The following is a 15,741-nucleotide window of genomic DNA, read 5'->3' on the forward strand; positions in this document are numbered from 1 at the left end:
AGGTGCTTCGCTGATTCAGCACTTGAAAATTTAACTTGCACTGTGCCTCTCTGGTTGTCTTTGCTGTTTCTAGGGGCTGGGAACAGGTTGAAGTCAGCTGCAGTCCCTATCTTAAAGAGACTCCTAACTCATTGTGGAACATAGAGGACCATGTTAATGCCAAATGTAAGTGGCTGCTGCTGTGATCGTAATAATGAATCTTTTGTGTCTATATTTTCTGACCCTTATTGTTTTAATCTCTCCGTACATAGGAAGCCCATCAGTGAGAGTTTTAAAAAAATCATTTACGGGATGTGGGCTTGCTGGTTAGACTAGCATTTATTGCCCATCCCGAGTTGCCCTTCAGAAGGTGGTGGTGAGTTGCCTCTTGAACTGCTGCAGTCCTTAAGGTGTAGGTACATCCACTGTGCTGTTAGGGAGTGAGTTCCAGGATTTTGACCCAGCGACAGTGAAGGAACGGTGATATATTTCCAAGTCAGGGTGGTGAGTGACTTGGAGGGGAACCTCCAGGTGGTGGGGTTCCCAGATATCTGCTGCTCTTGAACTTCTAGATGGCAGTGGCCGTGGGTTTGGAAGGTGCTGTCTGAGGAACCTTGGTGAGTTGCTGCAGTGCATCTTGTAGATGGTACACACGGCTGCCACTGTTCATCGGTCGTGGAGGGAGTGAATGTTTGTGGAAGGGGAGCAATCAAGCGGGGGCTGCTTTGCCCTGGATGGTGTTGAGCTTCTTGAGTGTTGTTGGCGCTGCACTCATCCAGGCAAGTGGAGAGTATTCCATTTCACTCCTGACTTGTGCCTTGTAGATGGTGGACAGACTTTGGGGGGATCAGGAGGTGAGTTACTTGCCATAGGATTCCTAGCCACAGTATTAATATGGCTAGTTCAGTTTAGTTTCTGGTCAATGGTAACCCCCGGATGTTGACTGTGGAGGATTCAGCGATGGTAATGCCATTGAATGTCATGGGGCGGTGGTTAGATCCTCTCTTGTAGGAAATGGTCATTGCCTGGCACTTGTGTGGCACGAATGTAACTTGCCAATTCTCAGCCCAAGCCTCTATATTGACCAGGTCTTGCTGCATTTGGACATGGACTGCTTCACTATCTGAAGAGTTGCGAATGGCGCTGAGCATTGTGCAGTCATCCACAAACATCCCCACATTATGATGGAAGGGTTTTCATTGATGAAGTAACAGAAGATGGTTGAACCTAGGACACTACACAGTCGGAGTCTAAGCTACACAGTAAAGAAGATACATGGAGAGATCAGTTCATTCCACAAGAGGGCCATTCAGGCGTCTGGCAACATCGGGGAAGAAGCTGTTTTTGAATCTGTTGGTGCCTGTTCTCAGACTTTTGTGTATCCTGCCCTATGGCCGAAGTTGGAAGAGAGAATAACCTGGGTGCGAGGGGTCTTTGATTATGCTGCCCGCTTTCCCAAGGCAGCGGGAGCTGTAAACAAACTCGATGGATGGGAGGCGGTTTCGCCTGATGGACTGGGCGGTGTTCACAACTCTCTGTGTCTGTACAAATTGGCAGGGTTAATGTGGACATGCCGAATTTCCTTTGTTTCCTGAGGAAGTATAGTTGCTGTTCTGCTTTCTTGGTCGTAACGTTGATGAGGGTGGACCAGGACAGATTGTTGGTGATGTTTACACCTAGGAATTTGAAACTGTCAACCATCCCCACCTCCGCACCATTGATGTAGACAGGAGTGTGTGTGATACATCGCCTCCTGAAGTTAATGACCAGCTCTTTAGTTTTGCTGCCATTGAGGGAGAGATTGTTGCCATTACACCACTCCACTAGGTTCTCTATCTCTCTCTTGTACTCTGACTCATCAATGTCTGATATCTGACCCACGCCGGTTGTGTCATCAGTAAACTTGTAGATGGTGTTGGAGCCGACTTCTGCCACACAGTTGTGTGTGTGTGTATAGGGAGTATAGTAGGGAGCTAAGTACGCAGCCTTGCGGGGTCCCGGTATTGAGGACTATCGTGGAGGAGGTGTTGTTGTTTATCTTTACTGATTGTGGTCTATGGGTCAGGAAGTCGAGGATCCAGTTGCGGAGAGAGGAGCCAAGTCCTGGGTTTTAGAGTTTAGATATGTGCTTAGCTGCGATTATGGTGTTGAAGACGGAGTTGTAATCGATTAAGTCTGACGTAGGAGTCAGTGTTGTTGAGATGCTCCAGGGATGAGTGTAGGGCCAGGGAGATGACGTCTGTTATGGACCGGTTGTGTTGGTTTGCAAATTGCAGTGGATCAAGGCATTTTGGGAGGCGACTTGGTGTGTCTCATGACTAATTAATAATGATTGATGTCAAGGCCACTGGTCGGTAGTTGTTGAGGAACATTGCCTAGTTCTTCTTTGGCACTGGTACGATGGTGGTGGTCTTGAGGCAGGTGGGAACCTGCGCACGTGTCCCCACCCCACGCACATGTCCCTATCACATGCAAGCCGCACTCCCACCACAAATACACATCGCACCCCCGCCATACAAGTGTATGCACATGCACGCACACCTACCACACAACACAGATGCACACCATGCATACACACGCACGGCGCGCACACACCGCACTCACATATACCCCCTCGCGCGCGCACACACATGCACGCTGTGCCCCCACCATGCATACACACTCCCACCGCACACACACCGCACTCACATATACCCCCTCGCGCGCGCGCACACACACATACACCCCCCCCACACACACATACCCCCCACGCACATATACCCCCCACCACACACACACATGAACCTCTCTCTCGCGCGCACACACACACGCATGCGCCCCTACCACCCACACACACACACACACATGAACCCCTCTAGCTCACACGCACACACACACATGATCCCTCCCTCTCTCTCACACACACACGCACACATACATACGCCACAATTCCCACTGTACAACCGAGAATGATATGAAAGAGAATTGAGGTTGTTGATGACTTTGTTGATTATTTTAATGTTATGGATTGTTTCAGCTGTGCTCGTGCAATTTGTTGCAGTTGTCAAAATGTGAGCAGTATTTTCAGAGCAGGTTGTTTGATGTGAATGGGACTGAAGCCGCCTCAGCGAGATGGGAGCTCTTAATTAAAAGATTTTATTAGCTGAGCTGTGGATTTAGAGCATCAACCAGACAGGGAAAAGTGGAGTAAAATTAATAACATTTGAATTATCACAGCTTGAAGGAAGTATGCATTCTACTGAGTGCCCTCTTCACTGTTAAGGTAACAGTTTCCACAGGGTAGGTGAGTTGATCATCAGAGGTCCCAGGTTCGATTCCCGGCTGGGTCACTGTCTGTGTGGAGTCTGCACGTCCTCCCCATGTGTGCGTGGGTTACCTCCGGGTGCTCCGGTTTCCTCCCACAGTCCAAAGATGTGCGGGTTAGGTGGATTGGCCATGCTAAATTGCCCGTAGTGTCCTAATAGTAAAGTTAAGGGGGGGAGTTGTTGGGTTACAATTAGGGTGGATGCGTGGGTTTGGGTAGGGTGATCATTGCTCGGCACAACATCCGAGGGCCGAAGGGCCTGTTCTGTGCTGTACTGTTCTATGTTCTATGTTCTATAAATCACTGTCTGAAATCATAGAATTTGCAGTGCAGAAGGAGGCCATTCGGCCCACCGAGTCTGCACCGGCCCTTGGAAAGCACACCCTCCCCAAGCCCACACCTCCACACCATCCCCGTAACCCAGTAACCCCACCTGACCTAAGGACAATTTTGCATGTCCAATCCATCTAACCTGCACATCTTTGGACTGTGGGAGGAAATCTGAGGACCCGGAGGAAACCCACGCAGACACGGGGAGAACGTGCATACTCCGCACAGACAGTGACCCAAGCCAGGAATCGAACCTGGGACCCTGGAACTGTGAAGCCACTGTGCTGACCGCTGTGCTACAATGCCTCCGTTTAAGAGTAACTTTTAAAGGGGAATTTAATAAAAACTTTAAGTGGGAAACTTTTCCAAATTTCGATCAGTTGATGCCTGTGCTAGCCCTTTGCCAGATGAATTGAATGGCATAATTCTGTGCTCGATGACTGTGTTTTGAATCATTCCATATTCTGGTCTTTGCACAGCTCTGTGTGCTGGTCCTGATTGACCTCTGCATCTTCTTCCTGACTGTCTGCCTCTCACCATGTGACCTGCACCCCTTCTGTCCCAATGCTGAGATCTGTCTAACTTCTACTATTCAAAGTTTGCTCTAAAACCCATTTGTTCCTCGTCCTCTTTCTAATATTTAAAATAACTGACTAAAACTTTTTTTCGCTAAGATTCAATTGCTTTCCCAAGAACTCTTGGTTTGCTAATCTTTTTCCCAATATCCTGGGAAGCGTCATTAGATGTTTACTCATTAGATTTGCTGATTGTAGGTATTGGAGCAGATTGTAATGAGTCTTTTCTCATTGCAGTGCAGAATATCAGCCTGGAAGTCTTGAAACCCTCCTTCTTGGAGATCCTGTTTGAGTCACATGTCGTCATGATCCGGGTCAGTATTCTTCTCCGCATACTATTCATATCTAATTGTTCACACTATTCATATCTAATTGTTCTCAGCCCCCCACAAATCCAAAGGGTCAAATAATCTTCCTTTATTTGTGGTATTTCTTGACCTATTTTTTTGCACATCCATCTGGCATTGTACCCTCTCCCGTATATTTGGTTTCACCCTCGATTTGAATGTATTGCGTGTCAGAGAGTTCAAGCTTCCCTCATCAGAAGCATCTCAGACAATAATCAAATTTAGGGATTAATGAATTAAATCCCACAAACCATACGGAGTATAGATCACTAAATAGCAGAATACGAATTTATTACCAATTTACCAAAGTAATTTTTATGACGGGAAATTGCGGAGGAAAAGCAATATGAAATGTACACAGGTTTATGAGGAAGAATAAAAGTAATGCTAAAGTGAAAAGTATAATGATATACTAATGAATATGGGAGCAGGAGGGCGACCATTTGGCCCCTTGAACCTGCTCTGCTGTTGAAATAGACCATGGCTGATATTCTACCTCAGTACCATTTTCCTATGCTGTGCCCACATCCTTTCATTTCCTTAATATTTAGAAATGTACCAATCTCTGTCTTGAACATGTTCAATGACTGAGCCTCCACAGCCCTCTGGATAGAGAATTCTAGAGATTCACTAACTTCTGAGTGAAGAAATTTCAATAATTTCATACTTAAATGGTCTCACTCTTATTCTGTGAATGTGTTGCCTGGTTCCAGACCAGGGAAAACATCCTTTGAACCACGTAAACAAACATGTTGTATTCTTTAGTGAGATCACTGCTCATTATTCTAAACTCTACAGAATTCAAGTCCAGCCTCCATCTCTCCTTGTAGACAATCCCACCAGTCCAGAAACCTTTATTGCACTTCCTCTACCCCATTTACAAGTATATGCATCCTTGTGTAAAAGACTAAAACATTCAAAGACCTATCTAACTCCACCTTAAATTTACTCACTGCCCCAGCATCCCCCGCACTCTGGGGTAGTGAATTCCACAGATTCTCAACCCTTTGGGAGAAGTAGTTTTTCCTCAAATCTGTTTTAAATTTCCTGCCTCTTATCCTGAGACAGAGACCTCGCGTTCTAGAATGCCCCACAAGAGGAAGCATCAGCTCCACGTCTACTTTATCCAGACCTTTTATCACATATACCTCGATTTGATCTCCCCTCATTCTTCTAAACTCTGGAGAGTATCGGCCTAAACTGTTCAATCTCTCCTCATACGACAAACCCCTCATCTCTGGAATCAATCTAGTGAACCTCCTCTGAACTGCCTCCAATGCCACTACATCCCTCCTCAAATAAGGAGACCAAAACTGTGCTCGGTGCTCCAGGTGCGGCCTTACCAATGTATATGCAAAAACACATCCTTACCTTTATACTCAATTCCTTTAGCTATAAATGCCAACATTTCATTTGCTTTCTTTATTACCTGCTGTACCGACATGCTTGTTTTACGTGACTTATGCATGCGGACACACAGATCCCTCTGCATACGGACACACGGATCCCTCTGCACCAGGACACCCCGAAGTCTCTCCCCATTTAAATAAGTTGCCTTTCTGTTTTTTGACCAAAATGCATGACCTCACACTTATCCACGTTAAACTCCATCTGCCACATTTTGGCCCACTCTGCTAACCTATCTATATCCATTTGTCAGGTTCTTATTTCCTCATTGTAACTTACTGTCCCACCTATTTTTGTGTCATCTGCAAATGAAGCATTAGAACCTTCTATTGCTGTCTCCAAGTCGTTCATATAGATTGTAAATAGCTGGGGCCCGAGGACTGAATCCTGTGGTACTCCACTAGTTACATCCTGCCATCCAGAAAAAGACCCATTTATCCCGACTCTCTGTCTCCTGTCTGTCAGCTAGTCTTATATCCAAACTAATAAACTACCCCATATCCCATATGACCTAACCTTGTAAATTAACTTGCTGTGCGGCACCTTATAAACCAAAAAATATACCACATCTACAGGATCCCCATTATCCACTTCTCTTGTTACATCTGCGAAGAACTCTAGCAAATTAGTCAGACATGATTTACCCTTAGTAAAACCATGCTGACTCTGATGGATAGCATTTTGACTTGCCAAATATCCTGATATTCCTTGATAATTGATTCCGACAATAGATGTTAAACTAACTGGTCTGTAATTTCCCACAATCTGTCTCCCTCCCTTTTTGAATAAGGATATTACGTTAGCATTTTTCCAACCCACTGGAACCTTTCCCACGTCCAGGAAATTTGGAATATTATAACCAATGGAGCTACTATCTCCGCTGCCAATTCCTTTAACATCCTAGGATGTCGGGACTTGTCTGCCCTCAATCCCAATGGTTTGTTGAGTACTGTTTCCCTATTGATGCTAATTGTTCTGAGTTCCTCCCTTTCTATTACCTCTGAATTGCCCGTTCCTTGAGAAATGGTACTAATGTCCACTGTGAAAACTGAGACAAAATATTGATTTAGCATCTTTGCCATTTCTGTGTTCCCCACTATTAAGTCTCCGGTTTCATCTTCCAAGGGACCAACATTCATTTCAGCGACTCTCTTCCCTTTTATACACCTGGAGAATCTTTTGCTTCCCTTTTGATATTTTGCGCAAGTTTTCTTTCATAATTTACCTGAGCTCATTTTATAACTTTTTTTTTAGTAACCCTTTGTTTATGTTTGAAAGTTTCCCAATCTTCCAGCCTGCCACTGGCCTTTGCAACATGGTACACCTTAGTTTTTTTCATTATATTGTCCTTAACCTCCTTGCTTCGTGTTAGGATACTATTGTAAAACTTTTGCGAAGATTTATCTCAAATCTTTTACATCAATTCCCGTTATTTTAATTCTTTCCCTACCCCCCCCCCCCTTACCTTTTGTCTGTCTTGTGTGTCTCTGGGTGGAGGGTGGGATGGGTTTTGTGAATAGGTAGATTGGTAGACCATCATTCCATTATTTCCGTTATATGTTCATCTCTTACTCTTGTTGTAAATAAACAGTTTGTTAATCTTTTATTCTAAATCTGGTGCCTGTAACTCATTGGGGCAGTCAAGGGTTAAAGATCTTCGGAAAAACACAAATTATTGATTAATTCACTTATGTTGGGACTCCGGGGCCTGTAAGGCTGAAACTGACCGTGCACTAGCCCAGGGTGTCGTAACATTTGCCATGGATATTTTTTTACCCCACTTACCGTCTTTCTTCCTCTCTTCTAAACTCCAATGAATATAATCCTAACTGACATAGTTTCTCCTCATATGACAGTCCCACCATCCCAGGAATCAGCCTGGTAAACCTTCCCTGCACTCCCTCCACAGCAAGAACATCCTTCCTCAGATAAGAACACCAAAACTGCACTCCATACTCCAGGTGTGACCTCACCAATGCCCTATACAATTGCAGTGCAACATCTCTATTCCTATACTCAAATCCTCTCACTATGAAGGCCAACATACCATTTTCCTTCTTTACTGCCTGCTGTACCTGCGCGCTTACTTTCAGCGATTGATGCACGAGGACACCAAGGTCTCCCTGAGTATCCACCTCTCAACCATTCAAATAATAACAAAAGGTTTACCAGGTTGATTCCTGGGAGGCGGGACTGTCGTATGAGGAGAGACTAAATTGGTTAGGATTATATTTATCGGAGTTTAGAAGAGTGAGAGGGAATCTCATAGAAACTTATAAAATTCTAACAGGATTAGACAGGGTAGATTCGGAAAGAATGTTCCCGATGGTGGGCGAGTCCAGAACTAGGGGTCATAGTTTGAGGATAAGGGGTAAACCTTTTGGGACTGAGGTGAGGAGAAATTTCTTCACCCCTAGAGTGGTGAATCTGTGGAATTCACTACCACAGAAAGTAGTTGAGGCCAAAATAATGTGTAATTTCAAGAAGGAATTAGATATCGCTCTTGGGGCTAAAGGGATCGAGGGATATGGGGGAGGGAAGGTGGGATCAGGGTATTTAACCTGATCAGCCATGAACATAATGAATGGCGGAGCAGGCTCGAAGGGCTGAATGGCCTCCTCCTGCTTCCAGTTCCTATGTTTCCCTCGTAACAATTGGGGTCCTAACACAGATCACTTCGGACCCCACTAGTCACTGCCTGCCAATCAGAAAACAATCCATTTATTCCAACTTTTTACTTCCTGTCTGCTAACCAGCTTTCTATCCATCTGAAGACACTCCCCATAATCCCATGCTCTTTAACTTTACACAGTAATCTGCTCTGTGAGACCTTGTTTGAAAGCCTTCTGAAAGTCTAAATAAACCACATCCACCGGTCTCCCTGGTCAACTCTACTAGTTACACCATCAAAGAATTCTCGCGGATTTGTCAAACGTGATTTCCCTTTTGTAAATCCATGCTGACTTTGTCTGATTACACCACTGCTTTCCAAATGCTGTGCTGTGAAATCCTTGATAATGGACTCCAGCAACTTCCCTACTACCGACGTTAGACTCACTGGTCTATAGTTCCTTGTTTTCTCTCTACCTTCCTTTTTGAATAGCGGCGTTACATTCACTACCCTCAAATTCGTAGGAACCATTCCAGAGTCCAAAGAATTTTGGAGAATAACCACCAAATGGATCTACTATTTCTAGGGCCACTTCCTTAATACTCTGGGTTGAAGATTATACGGCCCTGGAGATTTATCTTCCTTTAATCCCATTAATTTCCCCAAAACCATTTCTTTACTAATTCTAATTTCCTTCATCTTCTCGCTGAAACTTGTGTTTCTCAGATCTTCCAGTACATTATTCATGTCTTCCTTCGTGAAGACAGAAGCAAAGCACAAATTTAGTTCCTGAGCCATTTTTTTTTGTTCCCTGTTATGAATTTCCCTGTTTCTGACGGTAATGGGCATTTGTTTAGAAATTATCTATGTACATTCATAACTAATAATTAGGATTACATAATGTATGACCTGGGAGTATAATTACCAGTCATAATTGGGGCACATATGTTTAATTGTAGTATTGCCAAGCACATATTTGTTTCTACTTATCTAATAACTGCTAGACATGAGTAAAATAAAGATATGCCGTGGTGTACCATAATCCCCTTCCATTGTCCAGTGTTTCTGTCCAGCTTCACGAGTTACAGCTACATGATGATGAGTTGAATTTTTTGTGTGTGAACAGTGTGACTCCTCCCCCTCTATAAAAGGGTCGTTGAGTTGTATTTTCTGAGCTGAAGCAACTGGTTTCTCATCACTAGTTTTCTGCCTTGAAGAATTTGTCAGCTACCAAGCAGCACCCTGTGTGAGCCTGTTGCTTTATAATCCTGAATGAGTTTTAACCCTTTCAAGAATAGGTAGGTAATTGTTTGTGACCAGCGAAGACACATTGGGCCGAAGGGCCTTTTCTGTGCTGCAGACCTCAGACTCTTTGACAACTCTAGCTGTAGCCTGATGAGCGTTTTATACACCCCTATCATAACCTCACTACCCTTGTATTTGTGCCTCGGCTGAAGAAGTACCTCATACGTCTTCTTAACCACCTTGTCTAACTGTGCTGCTGTCTCCAGGGACTAATGGTCATGTACCTCCAGGTCCCACTGCTCCTCTGTATTTCTGGGCGTCCTACCGCTCATTGTGTCGCCTTTCCCAAAATCTATCACCTCACACTTTTCAAGGTTAAATTCTATCTTCCACTGACCAGCCCGCCTATGTAGCCTTGTAATCGAAAGGCTCGTTCTTGCTATTTACCACACCTCACCAGTTTTTGTGCCATAGAAAAGTTACAGCACAAGAGGCTGCCATTCGGCCCATCTTGTCCATGCCAGCACAAGGGGACGCAGGTGCTGTTTCTAATCCCATCTTCCTGCACCTGGTCCATAGCCCTGTAGCTTACAGCACTTGAGGTGCAGATCCAGGTACTTTTTATAAGAGTTTAGGTATCTGCCTCCACCACCAACTCGGGCAGTGAATTCCCGACACCCACTACTCTCAGCATGAAAATGTTTTTCCTCGTCGCCTCTAATACTTCTGCCACTTAGCTTGGATCCATGACCCCTGTGAACTCTCTGCCAAGGGAAACAAGTTTCCCCTGTCTACTCGATCTTTACCCCTCACAATGTTGTAAACCCCAATCATGTCACCTCTCAATCTTCTCTGTTCCAAAAAAACAACCCCAACCTATCCAATCTCTCCTCGTAGCTACAATTCTCCAACCCTGGCAACATTCTAGTAAATCTGCTCTGCTCTCCAGAGTAATAACGTCCTTCCTGTAATGTGGTGACGAGAACTGCCCACAATACTCCAGTTGTGGCCTCACCAATGTCTTGTACAGTTCCATCATTATATCCCTATTTTTGTGCTCTATACCTCTGGCAATGAAGGAGAGCATTCCATATGCCTTCTTTATAACTTTATGTACCTGTACTGCTATCTTTAGGGACCTGTGTACTTGCACACCAAGATCGCTCATTTTGTCTACCTCTTTCAGTATATTCCTGTTTATTGTGTATTCCCTTTTGCTGTTTGACCTCCCTAAATGCATTACCTCACACTTATCCGAGTTGAACTCCATCTGCCACTTTCCTTTCCACTCCACCAACCCATCTGTATAATTTTGGAGCCCACAGCTATCCTCTACACATCTGTAAACTTGCTGATCCTACCCCCAACATTCACATCTAGATTATTAATGTGCAATACAAGCAGCAAGCAACCCAGCCCCAATCTCTGCAGAACACCACTGGGCACAAGGTTCCAGTCACAAAAGCGACCTTCAACCATCACCCTCTGCCTCCTGACACTCAGCCAATTTTAGATCCAATTTGTCAAATTACCCTGTATCTCATGGGCAGGGTAATTTGACCTGGATCAGCTTCCCATGTCAGACCTTGTCAAAAGCCTGACTGAAGCCTATGTGGACTACATCAACGACATTGCCCTTTAGCTACATACCTAGTCACCCCCTTGCAAAATTCAATCAGATTTGTTGGACACGATCTCCCCTTGACAAAACCATGCTGACTATCCTTGATTAACCTTTGCCTCTCCATTTCATTTCATATCAAGTGGAGATTAATTCTGTCCCTCAGACCTTTTTCCTATAATTTCCTAACCCTAATTCATCTTTACCACCTGTACCCTCCCTGCCAATGTCCAATGCAGGTGTCCCATCTTTTGAAATCCACCCCCCCCCCCCCCCCCCCCCATTACCCTCTATCAGACCCGTCAAGTTTCACTTATGCATGGTAACCCAGTCATGTGCTACCTGAATCCCTCGATACCGAAATCTAACCCTATCCACCATAAATGGCAAGGCCCCCAAATTCGCTCTTCGCCCCAAACCGTTCACCGGAAAGATCTCACTTTTCCTGACAAAATATTTGTACCCAGAAAAGGCCCCAAACGTTCCCAATAAATCCATAATTCTCCCCATACTTTCCAATAGGTTTGCCATATGCTGCAATAAATCATTGCCGTATAAAGGCACCCTATGCTCCCTACCGCCCCACGCACTATACAGGGATAACGTGCAGACTCCATGCAGGCAATGACCCAAGCCGGGAATCTAACCTGGGACCATGGAGCTGTGAAGCAACAGTGCTACCCACTGTGCTACCGTGCTGCCAGCACTGTTGCTTCACAGCGCCAGGGACCCTCGGGGCGCTCCGGTTTCCTCCCACAAGTCCCGAAAGACGTGCTGTTAGGTGAATTGGACATTCTGAATTCTCACTCTGTGTACCCAAATAGGCGCCGGAATGTTGCAACTCGGGGATTTTCACAGTAACTTCATTGCGGTGTTAATGTAAGCCTATTTGTGACGATAATAAGATTATTTTTATTATTGTATTATTATTTCGAAGGGCCAAACTGGCAACCCAACATTCAGGGTATAGAATTTTCAGGCATGATGGGGGGGTGTAAGAGGGGAGGAGGCATTGCATTATTGAAAAAAGAGACCATCGCTCCAGTAAAGCGGGAAGATGTCTTAGAAGGCTCTTCAGTGAAGCCATATGGGTGGAACTTAAAAATAAAAAATAGGCAATCACTTTGCTGGGATTATACTACAGGCCCCCAGAAGTCAGAGAGAACAGATATGTAGGCAAATCACAGAGAGGTGCGAGGAATAGGGTGGCAGTTGTCGGGAATTTCAGCTTCACCAATATTAACTGGAATCTCCTTAGTGTGAAAGGGTTAGACATATGGAATTTTTCACGGGCTTTCAGGAGAGTTTTTTATGCTAGCACTAGGGATGGGGTGAGATCTAATCCTCAGAATGAAGCCAGGCAAGTGGTCAAAGTGTCAGCGGGCGAGCATTTGCGGATAGTGACCATAATTCTAAGTTTCAAAGCCATTATGGAAAGGGATAAAGATAGTCCAAAAATCAAGTGTCTTCACTGGGGAAAGGCCGATTTCAATTTCCTTAGACAGAATCTGGCAAACGTGGACTGGGAGCAGCTACCTACAGGTAAATCTACAGCTGGAAAGTGGGAGTCTTTTAAAAGTGAAATAGTGAGAGTTCAGGGTCAACGTGTTCTCGAAGGGTGAAGGGCGAGTGTGGCAAGTCCAGGGAAGCCTGGATGTCCAGGGATATTGAGGGTTTGATGAAGATAACAAAAGGAAGCGTATAGAGCACTGAAAACAAGGCAGGTATAGAGTACTAAAAACAAGGAGGCCCTTCAGGAAGATGGAGAGTGTGGGTGGGGTGGGTGCTTAAACAGAAATTAGGATGGCAAAGAAGGGCCACAAAATATAATTGGCAGATAAGATTAAGGAATACCTCAAGACATTTTAGAAGTATAAAAAGATCCAAGAGGGTGGCCAGGGAAGGCGTGCGGCCCATTCAGGACCAAAAGTGCAATCTGCACATGGAGCTAGAGGATGTGGCGAGGTCTTAAATGAATATTTTTCATCTGGATTCACTCGAGAGAACGACATGGTAGCTGGAGATTTGATTTGGTATGGTGAAGTTCCAGGGCACGTTATGCTTAACAAGGATAAATCCCCAGTGCCTGATGAGATATATCCCAGGCTGCAATGGGAGGCAAGGGAGGAGATTGCTGAGACCCTGATGGAGATATTTAAATCTTTGCTGGCCGCTGGAGAAGTGCTAGATGACTGCGCAACAGATGATGTGGTACCTATATTGAAGAAGGCACTGGATACTAGGGCAGGTCAAAGGCTCGGAATCCTACCGTACAGTGAGTAACTCACCTCCTGACCCCCCAAAGCCTATGCACCATCTACAAGGCCATCTACAAGGCACAAGTCAGGAGTGTGATGGAATACTCTCCACTTGCCTGGATGAGTGCAGCTCCAACAACACTCGAAGCTCGACACCATCCAGGACAAAGCAGCCCGCTTGATTGTTCTCCTTCCACCACCGACGAACAGTGGCAGCCGTGTGTACCATCTACAAGATGCACTTCAGTAACTCAGCAAGGTTTGTCAGGCAGCATCTTCCAAACCCACAAAGACTACCATCTAGAAGGATAAGAACAGTAGATACCTGGGAACCCACTGCCTATGGGAGATGGGGGTTGGGGGTGGTGATGGTGGTGAGCTTCAGGAGTGCTGGGGCCCAGGGTGGCTCAGGCTAACCTGGGGGTCGCAGGTCAGGGGTCTCCTCAGGATGAGGGTTGCATGGCTAGTTTTCTCTCGGCTTGCTGAAAATCCTTTGAACTATTTCATTCAACGCCAATTTCAAAGCCCGATCATGTTGCAATATCTACTCTGTTCTCGGTTTACTTTAAAGGCTCTATGGTTACTTTTGGGGAAAGTAAAAGTAGGGAAAATCCCAAGATTTTCTAAAAGCATATCAATGGGATGAGGATAACCAGGGAAAGAGTGGGACCCATTAAGGACCATGGGGGGGGAATCTGTGGGTGGAGTCAGAAGACATTGGTAGGATGTTGAACGATTATTTCACATCTGTCTTCACCCAAGAAAACGAGGATTACCTAGCCTTTGCTCTGTCTGGTAGCCACAGTATTGATGTGGAGATGCTGCCGTTGGACTGGGGTGGGCACAGTGAGAAGTCTTACAACACCAAGTTCAGGTCCAACAGGTTTATTTGGAATCACGAGCTTTCTGGGCGTAGCTCCTTCATCACGGTAACTCAGTGGTTAGCACAGTTGCTTCACAGCTCCAGGGTTCCAGGTTCGAGTCCCGGCTTGGGTTACTGTCTGTGCGGAGTCTGCACATTCGCCCTGTGTCTGCGTGGGTTTCCTCCGGGTGCTCCGGTTTCCTCCCACAGTCCAAAGATGTGCAGGTTAGGTTGATTGGCCATGATAAATTGCCACTTAATGTCCAAACGGATTAGGTGGGGTTACGGGAACAGGGAGGAGATGTGGGTTGAGGTAGGGTGCTCTTTCCAAGGGCCGGTGCATACTCGATAGGCCGAGTGGCCTCCTGCACTGTAAATTCTATGATCAGGTGAGTGAAAAGATAGGTTACACAAACACAGCATACGTAGACAAAGCCAATGACGTAAGATGATACTTTGGATGCGAGTCTTTGCGGGTAATTAAGTCTATACAGTTCCAGGTCGCACATTTGGTGGCTCCTGTTTCAGTCGGACTTTTGGACCTTTCCCCCTGACTTTTTTGCAGTTTTGAGCGCGGAACTGGAAAGCAATAGTACTCAGGCACAGGACCCATACAGAATTGTATGGACCTAAGAAGCCGGAGGGACCATAAACATCAGAAGAAGTGGTCGAGTAAGGGCACAGTGGAGGCTGTGAGAGAGACCAGCATGGCTGGTATTCACAGCAATGATCCGACAGCCCAGCCCACAATGGAGCAGCTGCTGCAGACTATGCAGGAGGGCCTTTTGGCTTTGAAGCGTGACAACTTGGAGCCGCTTCAGAAGTCGATTGATCGGATGGGAAAAAGGCTGGATGAAATGAAATGAAAATCACTTATTGTCACGAGTAGGCTTCAATGAAGTTACTGTGAAAAGCCCCTAGTCGCCACATTCCGGCGCCTGTACGGGGAGGCTGGTACGGGAATCGAACCGTGCTGCTGGCCTGCTTGATCTGCTTTAAAAGCCAGTGATTTAGCTGAGTGAGCTAAAGCAGCAGTTGGAGAAGTCAGTGGAGGAGCAGGCTGACTTTCAAACGGTGGTGGATGTGGAGATTTGGAGGCTGAGGGACCAGCAAAAAGTGCTTCTGGAAAGGCTGGAGGACCTGGACAACAGATCTCGCTGGCAGAACGTGAGAATCGTGGGCCTCCCGGAGGGGGCAGAGGG

General features: G+C 45.6%; 1 protein-coding gene across 5 annotated transcripts in view; it reads left to right on the forward strand.

Annotated features, from left to right (window-relative positions):
* The window catches only part of pomt2 (protein-O-mannosyltransferase 2), a 142,154-nt gene that overhangs the window by 103,172 nt on the left and 23,241 nt on the right, over positions 1–15,741 (forward strand). For all 5 annotated transcript variants that reach the window (XM_038821607.1, XM_038821568.1, XM_038821598.1 and 2 more), the window contains exons 14-15: positions 74–165; positions 4,426–4,502. In XM_038821607.1, the coding sequence (XP_038677535.1) occupies positions 74–165; positions 4,426–4,502 (169 nt within the window). The remainder of the gene's footprint in view (positions 1–73; positions 166–4,425; positions 4,503–15,741) is intronic.

This window comes from Scyliorhinus canicula, chromosome 2, assembly GCF_902713615.1.
Source record: "Scyliorhinus canicula chromosome 2, sScyCan1.1, whole genome shotgun sequence".
In the NCBI taxonomy this organism is placed as follows: Eukaryota; Metazoa; Chordata; class Chondrichthyes; order Carcharhiniformes; family Scyliorhinidae; genus Scyliorhinus; species Scyliorhinus canicula.